Source organism: Styela clava, chromosome 8 (assembly GCF_964204865.1).
Source record: "Styela clava chromosome 8, kaStyClav1.hap1.2, whole genome shotgun sequence".
NCBI classification, from domain to species: domain Eukaryota; kingdom Metazoa; phylum Chordata; class Ascidiacea; order Stolidobranchia; family Styelidae; genus Styela; species Styela clava.
In genome coordinates this window covers 4,847,715-4,860,796 of record NC_135257.1, presented here as the reverse complement: position 1 = coordinate 4,860,796, position 13,082 = coordinate 4,847,715, and the positions used below count along the sequence as shown (strand labels likewise).

The 13,082-nt window shown below is 33.3% G+C and overlaps 2 protein-coding genes across 2 annotated transcripts; both read right to left on the bottom strand.

Annotated features, from left to right (window-relative positions):
- Positions 1–323: 323 nt before the first annotated feature.
- LOC120346058 (protein LTV1 homolog) lies at positions 324–11,808 on the bottom strand. The gene is made up of 13 exons (XM_039415697.2): positions 11,732–11,808; positions 11,359–11,423; positions 11,014–11,110; positions 5,929–6,064; positions 5,557–5,721; positions 5,105–5,240; positions 4,426–4,612; positions 2,812–2,963; positions 2,353–2,492; positions 1,952–2,004; positions 1,764–1,835; positions 817–984; positions 324–477 (listed from the first exon to the last, which is right to left on the bottom strand). The coding sequence occupies exons 1-13, from the start codon at positions 11,732–11,734 to the stop codon at positions 364–366; spliced, it is 1,488 nt and encodes a 495-aa protein (XP_039271631.2). The 5' UTR covers positions 11,735–11,808; the 3' UTR covers positions 324–363.
- LOC120346059 (uncharacterized) lies at positions 11,806–13,050 on the bottom strand. The gene has a single exon (XM_039415698.2). It carries the CDS (start codon positions 13,007–13,009, stop codon positions 12,476–12,478), a length of 534 nt encoding a protein of 177 aa, XP_039271632.2. The 5' UTR covers positions 13,010–13,050; the 3' UTR covers positions 11,806–12,475.
- Positions 13,051–13,082: the final 32 nt, after the last annotated feature.

Here is a 13,082-nt window from a genome sequence, read left to right as displayed (position 1 = left end):
AATAACTCAAAAATAGGACGAAGCATGGAAGTAAACTAGGAAAATTTGTACAGTATCTTATCGAGTCTCTTTTACTCAGCTCCACCTTTTGCTCTCTTACTCTTATTTAGACAATTACTCCCCTCGACAAATACAACCCATACCATCGGTGTTAAACTACTAATTTTTATGATAAAAACAAGTTTCCTAATAAGGCAATGTAACCTCGTGTTTTCTGTATAACGCTCAATGTCACGCTGCCTCTGAGTTTGTTGAAGACAAGGGCACTTCTCCCACTCCTCAACTATCAAATACAGAAAATCCCACACAATTACACCATTAAATCCAAATGAATCAAGTTACATTTCATTGCACAGATTAGTTTCAAGATATTTTCATTCCTTTTAGATTTTTCTGTATATTTATCTGTTCTTTCCATTGTCTGTCTTTTTCATGTCGAAATGCGACTTTGGTTGCTTTCTTTTCCATTCTTCTTTCCTGAAAATACAAATTATGGATTGACCAGTCGCTCAAAGAGTGGGTTTTTTAGTCATCAAAAATATACTATACATGTCATAGCAAATTGTATGAAAAATTATCTAACCTATTGATGTGTTATTTTTTGATATTTTCTTTTAAACTGCAAAATACATTCATACAAATATCTAGTTTTTCATGTACTAATCAGTAAGAAGCAAGTGCCGGATATTACTATTAAGTAATAATTTAGGACAAGCAATAGGTGGCTCCGAGTTGGGATGGAACTTTTCTTGTACTTGTGCCCGTATATATGAATTAGCATCATCAAAAACTATTGAATTAAGGATTACAACTCACTCGACGCATCTCTTTGATGACATGTTTCCTAGCTGACTTCTCATCTTTAGTTTCTCCTTTCCTTCTTACATTTGATGCAACAGATGTTACATTACTAGATTCTGATATCGTTTGATTTCTGCAGAACTGTTTATCATTCATTTCATTTTCAAGGTCAAGCATCCGAAGCTGAAAAATTTGAATAAAAGCTACTGTTCTATCTTGTCTAAAATTGCAATTTGAGAATTTAGTTCAATTGGATTAAAAGAACTCGTTATTTTCCATGAGCAATGAGAGCTCACTTTACAGCAAACTTTCCTGTCAAAGAGAAGCGTTTTTACTGTTCAACATGTTCCCTGCAGTAGGGGTAAAAATACAGCTCAGATAAGTATTTCAGAGTATGAAATATGAATAATATACGAAAGTTTACATCAGGGTTTCTCAAATCTTGGCCAGCCAAGGAGGGTATGGCTCGCTGGTAGTCACAAGCAAAGGTTCACTAAGTACCATTCGCTATTGACTAAATTTATTCAAAGCAAATTGACTGTAATGCCTTTATTCTTTTACTTTCGTTTGCTGGCTTTATTATTATTAACATTGGAACATAAAATAACTGATGGACACATGTTATAAGCAAAACTAAAGATTATTCTTGAAGAGTAGGTGGCCAGAATTGTTGAGTCTTTGGACGGGGCCTACAAATCATGAATGTTTGAGAAAAAGTCGATTCAAAACCAATACAATATTTTTTCTTGCTTGTCACCATTTAAATGACAACTTTGCAACGCTCAGAAGAAGAAAACTAAGAAGCATTGCAATAATAATAGGGTAAAACACATCAGTTACAAGTTGGCAACTTATTTAATCCTTGCAGCTCCCATCCTCAACTATTTAGGTTTTCACTTTATTTAAATGAGTGCCCGGTCCTTGCTTTATGAGTTTTAAATAGCCAACCATTGAATATCTACCTGCTTTGCAGTCACTCCTCTTGTTGGCAGTGTGTCCAAGGGAATTCCAGTCTTCTTTGACAACCTTATAGGCTAAAATAATATACTTTTGTTACGAAAAATATTTCACTTAGACCAAAAGAAATGAAGCAGAATTTACTATTTCACTTGAAACAGAATTGGTCTACATAAAATATAATGTAACTTACTTTAGGTGGATCTTGAATTACCTTTGGATGATTGTAGATATTAGAATATGTACCTATAGAGAATAATTACAGGTGTCAAAACTAAACAAAGTCAAGGTAAGAAAGCTAAATATTTGCGAAACTTAATTTGTCATTACAGATTAATCGCTCTGTTGAAATATCTTGTGAATTCTTTATCATTCACAGAAATGGTGAAGTAGTATAGTATGTATAGTAACGATACAAAAATCACAACTTCTACAAAATACATTCTTCCTCATATTAAGTCTTTGGTATGAATAATGGAGAAAAATATTAACATAACACAGGCTGTATGACATAGGCCAGTAACACTGATCCTTTGTATATTTCATACATGGCATACATTTTATAAAATTGCAGAAATAAAGAAGTGTACATACTCAATATTGATTCACAATCCCAATTTTCTTTGGGAACTTCTTTAGTTAATTCAATCATATCGTCATCAGAGGATTCTTCAGATGACTCAACTTGTTCAACCTGGTCTTTTGCCTCAACTAGTTCAGGAACTGTTTTCAACCTAAAAGAAAAATGAAATTATTACAATTCAACAAATATCTTATTATTAAAGAATTGCTTTTACACAAAAGACACTACTTTATGCTTAAAATTGTGGAATCGAACACAGTGCATTAGAAATGGAAAAAATGTTTAGAAAGTTGGCAGAAAGCTAACGAGAGTATGATTTAGGATGATGATTTAATTAAAGCTAAAACATACTCACTTATAACCTGTTAATGCTCCAACACAGAAGATTTAGACTACCGTACTTCTGCTCACATTTTTTAATTTTATGTAATCAAATAAAGGATAAAAACCAGTCGCTAGTTGCTCATTACCTCAGATTCATGTTGGAATTCGGAGATTTATTTTTTATTCCAAGTAACATATTAATTGCATCTTCTTGAGCTATATTATCAACAGGAACTGCTCCATCAATTTCAACTTGACCGAGATCTCCAATTTTGTCATCATCATATGTTTCATAAAACTTTAAAAAAATTCTTACGTTTAAGTTCTTACTATGTAGCAGGTAAAAAATTAATAATGGCCGTAAACTTTGACCGTCTGGGTAACTAGATTAGATAGATTCAGATAGACTTGTTGAAATTTATTAAGAAACTTCGAAGAACTTACGACAAAAAAAAAGGTTCTCAATCTCTTCAAACTCACAAAACATTTAAAGTACTTTATTTAATAAAGAACACATTGTGCTAAAATGAAAATTTGACTTCATTAACATTAAATTATGAAGTCTTCAAACTATATGACTGGTAGGCTCGAGCACAAGTTCATTCGCCATTGCCTACATTTATTCAAAGTACCGTATTTATTCGATTATAACGCGCAAAATTTTGAACTGAATTTTAGGCAAAAATCAATGCTGCGCGTTATACACGAGGTCTGAGAAATGCGGTATTGAAAATGTGGTTTTAAACATCTGAAACGTGCGTGCGCTCGCGCATGCACATTCCAATGCAGGACGATTTCGTGCAAGCACACGCACATGCGACAGCTCAGCGTGCGTTTGACATTCGTGCAAGCGTTCGATTTCGTGCAAGCCCACGCACATGCGACAGCTCAGCATGCGTTTGACATTCCCGCTGCGTTGAGAATATTTATTTGCCATTATCGTACTGTACTGTAGATACCCATTATATATTACCCATTATCTATTATGGCAATTGGCAAGACAAAAACGTTCTGCATATAGGGCTGCATTCAAACTGGAGATTGTTGATTATGCGAAAACTCATGGAAATAGAAAAGCTTCTAGAGAATTCAATGTACCAGAGACAAATGTCAGAGATTGGAGAAAGCAGAAAGTTGTTCTAAAAGATATGAACAAAACAAAGAAAGCGCGGCGAGGGAGACAAGCCCGGTACCCAGAGTTGGAGAAGGAGCTTTATGATTGGATAGTTGATCAAAGATCTAGTGGGTACATCGTCACTTCGCTCCATATTAGACTCCGTGCACAAAAGATTTGCAAAGATTCAACCTTTAAAGCATCTAATGGTTGGGCACAAAAGTTTATGAGAAGGCATGGACTTGCACTGATTTAAACATAACCCAAACAGAAATCGAACAGTTGTTTGGTGAATCAGAGACTGAATACGATTTTGAAAAGTTTTGAATTACTGTGTGCTTTTAATAAATTTTTGTTCATGCTGTGAGTTGTTACCTTATGTGCTTACCAGTAGTTAGTAGAGACAAAATAAAAAAAAGAATTTTATACCAATTTTCATTCAAAATTTAAAGGTGCGCGTTATAATTGAATAAATACGGTAAGTTGACTTTAACGCCTTTATTTGTCTACTCTTTTTTGCTGGCTTTATTATTATTAACAGGTTCTTCAAACTATATGCAAATTTAATCAAAGCAACAAACCACTTGCCTATTGAATTCAATTGTGATATAAAAGTTGATGCTGTGCTATCAGTTTATAAAATTACCTTCTCAAACTGATCATCCAATATTGATAAATGTTCGGTTCTAGGAAGAACAGATGAAGACATGGAATATTGTGTAAATCTAGATCTTGTTTCTTCGTTTGCAAAATAATCTTCAGAATCACATGATCCCATATCATCATCACTATAATATTCATTCTCTTCTCCTTCATCACTACCAATATCTGATCTAAGATGTTATGATTAATACAGAATTTTAAGCCTCATTTTACGTTGAAATAGGACTTGGCTATTCATGTAGAGTGTATAGTCTCCCAAAAAAGACTACAAAATATGATACTATGATTTAAAGATTGTGGACTCTATAAAAGTACAGACAGACTACAAATGTTACCAAATGTCTTATTCTGTGTTTTATTATGTATAATATGATGAATGCTTATTAAGCTGGTGCTGAGATAATTTGTTAAATTCTGTGTTGTTATGATAGGTAAATAAATGATAATAATTGAAATAAGTAGCACTACAACAGCATATAGATATCATCAACAGACAAGCAGGAAAAATCAATATATATAAGCATTCGTTACTTTCCAGCAGATTTATACCATACCAAGACAGGCAGAAAATAACTCTACTAGGTTACTACTGTAAATCTATTTTATGAGAGTACTGGCGTCCATATGAGGTTTTTAAAGACGTTTATCTAACATCAACTCACCTATTTTCATTTCTTTCATCTATCTCATCTGTTGCTTGCAATATAAAATCATCCTCGATAACATTTTCTGGATTTTCATAATCAAAATCTTCGTCCATGGCTGCGACAACATCCGGATCCCATTCAATTAGTGGACCTGTTTGAAAACAGTACATATTTCTTAGCAAATTGATAACTGCTACAAGACTAAATATAAATAAATAACTAGGGAATGCAAGAAATAGTGAGTTCATTAGTATTACATTGTAAATATTTTAGTTTACTGTCTACGTCATGTCAGCCCAACAGATTTAAAAATATACAATTCTAATTGTATAGCATTGCTTTGGGCAGTGACAAATTTGAAAACAGTTTTATATATAACAAATCTGCTCTTTCAGACTCTAAAATAAAGTGTATGCATGACGAAATTACATCTATAATTTGATTTTGGCAGTCTATGTTCACTGCACCTGTTGGTGGAATAGCACGATGCAGCATCCCAATATCTTCCTCTTCTTTAGAAGCAAAAACAACAGTTGGTATTTTGATAGCAGCAGACTTCTCCCCATCTTTTATTACCTCAGTCATATCTTCGTGTGAACAATGTGACATTTCATTTGGCTCTTGAAAAGTTACTGTAAAATATATATTATCTTTATCAAATACAAGTGATCAAGCAAAAGTAGTTTATATCTTAATTAAGAATTGATTGCAATTTCATACTTTCTTTTTTGGTTAATCTTATGGAGAAAATTGCTTTTTTAATGAAACTAGTGGTATTAGTGAAAAGGATTATGATTACAGTCATATATAAAAGGCAAACTAATAAGGCATCAACTAACCTCGATTGCTTTTAGGTACAAGTATTGCAGTCTGTTTTTCAGGCTGTCGCAGATGTTGCATGTAATCATAGTCATCATCAAATCCAACACCATAAATCCTCTGTTTTGACAATCTCATTTCTCTTTCATCAGGTGACTATGAAGAAAAAATTCAATCAAAGTTCAATCATCATATCAAGGATGAGCACATTTTAAAATATAGTTCCCCTATGTGTATGTACGCTGCAAGGAGTCGTTTTTTGGATATATGATATTCAAGCATTATGTTATATTGCTTTCATGCTCTAATACTTAATAATCAGAAAATTTTACATTTCCAATCAGTGTTCACTATTAGCGCACTTTTTTGCGAAAATTGCGAAGCACTTTCGCAACTTTTTTTAGGGACTGCGAAATAGGACTTTTTTCCGATTTTGAAGAGAAATAGCACTTTTTTCCGATTTTGAATGGAATAAAAGTTCAAAGTTAACAAATATTTTCGAGTATTAAGTTGACAAATAAGTAACATACTAGTACTTTTGTAACTCAATTCTGCATATCATAACGATATTTACCAGAATTCTAAACTATGAGATGCAGACATAGGAGATAAGGCTTTTGCATTAACTGCAAAATTCTTGTTTATAATATGATTATTATACAAGCACACCGATTCCGCTTCTCTCGCAAAAACGCTTCTGCGTCTTTGAAAACCAGATGTTGTATACTAAGCAGTGGGTTTCTTTGAACGAGAGTGGTCATGTGACTATCAATGATAGCGATGAATTCAAAATGACTATAAAAGTGTTAGTAACGTGTTATAGTCACTTTGGATGAATTGTGACCAAACTGCACGATTCTCAAATCAGACGAAACTTTTAGCAGCATGTCACAGATTTGCAAAATCACCTAATTCACAAAATACCATTAAGTGCCATTTTATTGTAATCACAATGTTGAGAGTACGGGTGGGCAAAATTCAATATTTTTTTAAATCGAATATTTTTAACGAGTACCGAATAACAAATATTTTTGGAACATCGGTGGAAACATTAAAAAATCGGCAACAAAGTCTTTTTACTGGTTAATTCCGTTGTAATCGCTAATTGTTCTTGTCACCGATCGTTTTGGCGGCGATATCCAGGTTTTGGTAATCTATATTGCCGCCCTCTCTTTTTTACAAATATGAATTCTTGCGAGTCGGTGGACATCGAAGTTTTATATTTCGGGTTTACCCGTTCGTTCACATCGGCAACAGCTTTTGAAGACATTGAGGGCTCAAATTAACATTTGCGTTGGCTTTAATATTACCTATCAAGATTTGTAAATTTACCGTCCCAATTTTATGCGAATGGTAATATTATTGTCGATACTGTGATGCAGATATTTATTAAGACGATAATTAACTTTCTCATGTATTTCTATGGTGAAACTTCGCAAATCTGAAATTGTGCCAATCCTGAATGTTGATTTAAAATAGTGATTGAATAATTCGGCATTAAAGGCATTTCTGCGTGGACATAAGACGAGATGACGTTAATGAACAGCACTTCTTTTACAGGATATTTTACGTATGCGACTTAATGCTAAAAAGATTGGGCTCGAGTGCTTTTTTTTCGAGTGCTCGAGTGCCTAATAGAGGTCAGGCGCTAATTGTAACGAATTCCCTCAAGTTTCGACGTGTTTTCAACAAAACAATACCCCGGCGATAATTATAGCTAAAATGTTACCCAGCAATTCACACTTTTATTTATGGAATTTGCAAAGTCACCAGTTTCTTGACGATTTTGATAATGTCACCCCTAATTATTAGTGCAAAAAATACTCCCTCTTCTTCCGCGGCGGTTTGACGGGTTCTTTGTTCCATTCTTCAGAAAGTTCTGACACAGGGGATATAGAATACTGAATCCGGAGGGTTGAATCCCTGTCCACTTACTGGTGATTTTCCGTTTTGCAATGCGTGAAACATTCTGTATTTTAAATTAAATGACGTTTCGCGGGCTAGAGTTCTCCCCGAAAATGATGTGTACCAGACGTTAGCTAGACGATAGATAAAACATTAGATTAATACTTTTCGTGACGCCTCGTTTTCGAAAATACAAAGTTATATCGCGAAAATGTGTTTTGTTACATTTGAAATAAAACATTTTTGCGATTAATTTAGATCATATTTTACTTTTCAGGACACCCGTTTTCGAAAATACAAGGTTATATCGCAAAATGTGTTTTGTTACATTTAAAATAAAACATTTTCGCGATTAATTTAGATCAAATTTTACCTTTCACGGCAACCCGTTTCCGAAAATACAAAGTTATATCACAAAAAAATGCGTTTTGTTACATTTATTTTGCATTACCAATAAAATACATATTTTCCCTAATTAAAGTCGTCGATGAATCTGCTCCTGTCGTTCAAGCTCGACACACGTTTGGACGAGTGTGGGGCGGTTTTTTGGTCGACGATAAATTAAAAAGTTGCCACACGTTATTTGTATAACGATAATAACTGAAAATTAAGATTTATAATAGTAAGTAAATTTGTCTTAAGATGGTATTTTACGAATCCTGCCCATAGAAAATAAACACGCCGACAGGCTTGGTTATAATTGATATTCGTTTAATTTATTTTACACTATTAATAAACGCGCCACACCAATTGCGGCCATATAAATTGCAGTCGCATCGCATGGACTGTATGTTTTTGGCGCTCTCACATTAATAATAATTTTCAACAAAACAATACCCCGACGGTCATTAAAGCTGAATTCGTTACCGAGTAATTCACAATTTTATTTACGGAATTTGCAATTTCAAGATCTCACTTAATTGCCAAATACCGATTACGGCCCATAAAATGTTTGTATTGATTTCAAGGTTGTATCAAAAGTACACTAGACGATTTTGATGATGTCATGCCCTAATTATTACTGCTTAAATGCCTCAAAATACAACAAATGTAATCATTTTCGACGATAACAGGCGCAACAATTCGTAAACGAGCCGTTATAACGAAATTCGCGATTGATTTTACCTCTCTCTTGTTTACAATTTTAACATCCCGCCCGCCATGCATGGTCGAATAAAATGTTCACATATTCGAAACATGACTTGGCCAAGGATGGAAGGGATTACTAAAGAGTTAATAGAAAGTACATACGCGAGGGTATGATATTAATATCGAGAATATTTGTGAGCATATCACAGGACGGAAATATTTTGCACCCGGCTGTTTGTTGGCAGAACAACGATACGCTAAAGTTAATTGATCGAATACAGGGAAGTATTTATTTATCATCTCACTTGCGAACATCGAAGTCTTGGCGGAATTGTACGATCATGTTGTCTTTTTTAAATAATAACTTTTTCAATAAATGTTCATTTTACTTTTGCGTCTTTATTATATGTCGGGTTTTCATTTATTTTGAATTCGAAATTGTCCGAAATACTCCAACAGGTGTATAAGTACAATAATAATAGTACTTACCAGGGACGTTTAATACACACGATGTGTTAGGGGCGTCGTAACTCCCTTTTATTAATTATAAATTTTTTTAAATTCTGCTTAAAAAACAACGTCGTTTTGCAGTCATCTAACGTAACTCTCGCGACCAAATCTTTTTTGTATTGTATGGCATGGTCTTGGCGACGAATTTATTGCCGACTAAATTTTAATTGTGTTTTAGTATAAGTTATTTTCTGTTTGTTGGTTTCTAAACTTTACAAACTTGGGTAGCAATTACTATTAATGTGAGATTTGTGCATATGAACGATTGAATATCGCGACTGGATGTCCGATATCTGAGAATGCGTACTTATCTTTCAACATTAATTTTCAGGATATCAGCGTTCATGTGGTCGAATAAAAATTATTTATCAAATGGATTGGTATTTCGAGACACTCTCAAAATTATTTGGGATCCACTATCATATCATTCGTTTATTTTTTATATTCATGTTTTTTTCAAGAATCACCCTCGTTATATTTCGTGTACCTCCGCAAAAGAAAACTCTTTGGTGTCATCGTTCCTATTAGTGTATTTGAAATTTATGGAAACCTCGCAAGTGGCGTTGTGATGCGAATATTTGATACTAGGTCAGCAGCATTACAAAGAGTGCTATTTATGAATACTTAAAGTACATGGCATTCCTAAACATTTTGCCAATATATGATGTTTTCTGCCCGATTTAAACTAACTCGCACGCAAACCAAAGCATGTCAACATTTAAAAATTACTTGTCTTTGGGTAAGCTCTGAAATAGTATAATATGAATGTAAATGATAAATTAGGTCACGCTAGCTCACGAAACGGGAGGATTTTCAAAGTGATCTTGTGTAATATTTCGAAGAAAAAAGTTTGAAAGGAAAGTAGGTCAACCTATCTCCTAAAACAGGGGAGTATCCTGCGTAATATTCCGGAGGGAACGTAGGTTAACCTATCTTTTAAAACAGCGGGTGGCGACTTTCAAAGTGGTTCAAAATCACAAATTAATAATTATCAGATTAGGTTTAGTGATAATCGGAAAGTTGATTTTCCAGCGCACCTAACCCTAATTAGTTGAATGCTATTTATATTTTGGGGGGGGAGGGGGAAATTATTTTGCACGGGATTTGTACAAACGATCCACCCTGTAACTAATATGGTTTCCAGCCTGCCTCGTGTCTGTTAGATGGAAGGAGTAACAAATGTGAAAGCCTTTGCTGTTCATGCGAGTAAGCAACTGACACCGTGATACATTGCATGAAAGTTTTGTCCCCGGCAGGTGTTAGCAGATGTCCTTTCGTTGCCGATGAATTCGCTTGTTTTAATTAAACATGAATTCGCTTAAAGGGAACTCTGTTAACGGAAAGGCTTCTCTTTAATTCATAATATTAACCGGAGGAGCGCTTTTTCGAGTATCTATGTCGTTTTAAATGGGTTATATGAAAGGCTAGGGCACCTAACTTGTTAAAATCGGCAAAAGCACTTTCGCACTTTTTTTTTCGACTGCCAAGCACTTTCGCACTCATAATTCGCTTAGAGTTAACACTGTTTCCAATATATTTCAAGCCTTCAAAAATTCAAGAAAACTTATAGGTATTATTAAAAGTTCTCAACTATTGCCTACTTCTTGTATATTTTCATGCTGTGAAATTGATTCATCCAGCGGTACAAGAACACGTTGAGGTGCTTCATCATCTGCAGCCAGAGGATCTTTCTGACTCCTGAAAAATATAATGGATGAGAGCAGGAAAACAAATAAATATTTACAATTTCAAAAGAATATTACTAAATCACAGAGCAAAATATAGGAAGTCAAAAACAATAACTTCACTTTATAACAATTTGGAATACAATATTATAACTGTGTAACAATTTTTTAAATCAAAAATTTTATTGAGTCATAGTGTATACTACACTATTCTCCTTATTAGATTTGGTAGCTATAATATGAATGATTCAAGTTTGTTACCTGTGGACAAGTTGAAACGTGAATGCCTTTTTCTTATCAATGAACTTTCTCTTTGTTTTATGAGGCTAAAAAGTGTAAAATATATTTATATTTCCCAAAAAATAATAGGAAACAACAGGTGGGAAATTTCAGATTGAACACTCAATATTACATACTAGACAAAAATAAGTGAAACTGTGAAATACTATGAATATTTTCATTTAAAGAAAAATGTCTAGTTCTGATTTTCTACAGTATAAAAATTTGTAACATCTGTAAATATATAGATTTTCAAATCTTTTGTTGAATACAATCCAATTTATAACACATTCAATATTCAGTTTCAAATAATACGCAATACTTCTCGAAGAAATCTGTGATAGGAAGTGCTTACCATGTTGTAGAATGCCTATATCAGTCAAACAAGAAGTGTTTAATATGTATGTAAATGAAATCTAGATATTACAGTCTATAAATAAAAATACCAAAAAGCCTGTTATTCAATGTCGGACACATATTATGCTTATCATATCCTTTATAATCAAAGTTTACAAAAATTATTAAATGATATTTTACCGAATTGCTATATTAAAAGCACCAGCATCAAAATACAACCAAATATTCTTGTAAAACCCTCTTTGATAATAATCAAAAACAAAATATTCAACAACCAAACATTATGAATGCATGCATATTAAACAAGCCATGTAATTTTATCAACATGGTGATATTCAATTGTAAGACAACAATAATAACAGTGCGTTATTCTGCGGTAAATAGAGTAACGAATGCTATATTATATCTGATACAAAAATATTTGGCTACCCAATATCTGTAAGATACAGGAGCTGGAATACTCGTACTTTTCATTCCATATTTAGATACTTATTCAGTGATAAATTCAATGAATAATTACTATTTTTTGAAGACTTAATATAAGCCTCGATGTAATCAGTAAACAATTTTTGTCAACTCAATGCAATACCAAACTGAAAACGAACTAAGAGCAAAGAAAAAGATTCATATTAATCTCTAAATTATTCCAAAGCAACTATTTGATTCGCTTTGGACATCCCTGTTTATGTGCGCCAAAATTAATGTGCTTACTATGAAGAAATTTATTATTAGAGGGAAGGGGTTACAAATTTTGTTTGTTCTTTATAGAAGACATTGACGCGGGTGGTGAAACATTTTTTGAAGTTTTAGAAAATATTCTTTTCAAAAATGATGGTCCTCTGTCTTGACTTCGAATGTCATCTTTTTTATCATCAACATACATAATTCGTGAATATTCAGGAACTGCTTCAACTTTTGGATCAACTTTTACTAGTTTGAAAAAATATCCACAATCACAGGTTTGAGGATCGCCTTCATTGACATAAAACCAGTTCACTGTACAAGCATCAGGTGAGCAGGTACATCCCACAATGCATTTTTCTGTTGGAGATGCAACAAGAATTGGATCTTCTGGGCTTTGCCCCTTATTTTTAATCTGTTTGATTTCGAGTTTGTCAATCCTTTCTTCTGATTCAAATTCTTCAAATTTTTGCTGAACACTTTTATTTAAATGAATCCATGATTGTTGTTGAGAAAAGTTAAAAACAGGTGGTTGAGTAAATAATAAAACTCTACTACGAAAAACTGTGGCATATGCAACACGAAGCATAGCCATCCTATCGAATATCAAACCTGAAATAGAGGGATAGTAACATTATAATATTCAAGGCTGAATTAACAAGAATAGA

Excerpts from the sequence above, each read along its gene's own strand:
- LOC120346058 (XM_039415697.2), bottom strand. Across the intron at positions 5,241-5,556 it reads TCGTGCTATTCCACCAACAG|GTCCACTAATTGAATGGGAT; the intron begins GTGCAGTGAACA and ends GTTTTCAAACAG. Across the intron at positions 2,005-2,352 it reads GGATTGTGAATCAATATTGA|GTACATATTCTAATATCTAC; the intron begins GTATGTACACTT and ends TATTCTCTATAG.
- LOC120346059 (XM_039415698.2), bottom strand. The coding sequence starts at position 13,009 with ATGGCTATGCTTCGTGTTGCATATGCCACAGTTTTTCGTAGTAGAGTT.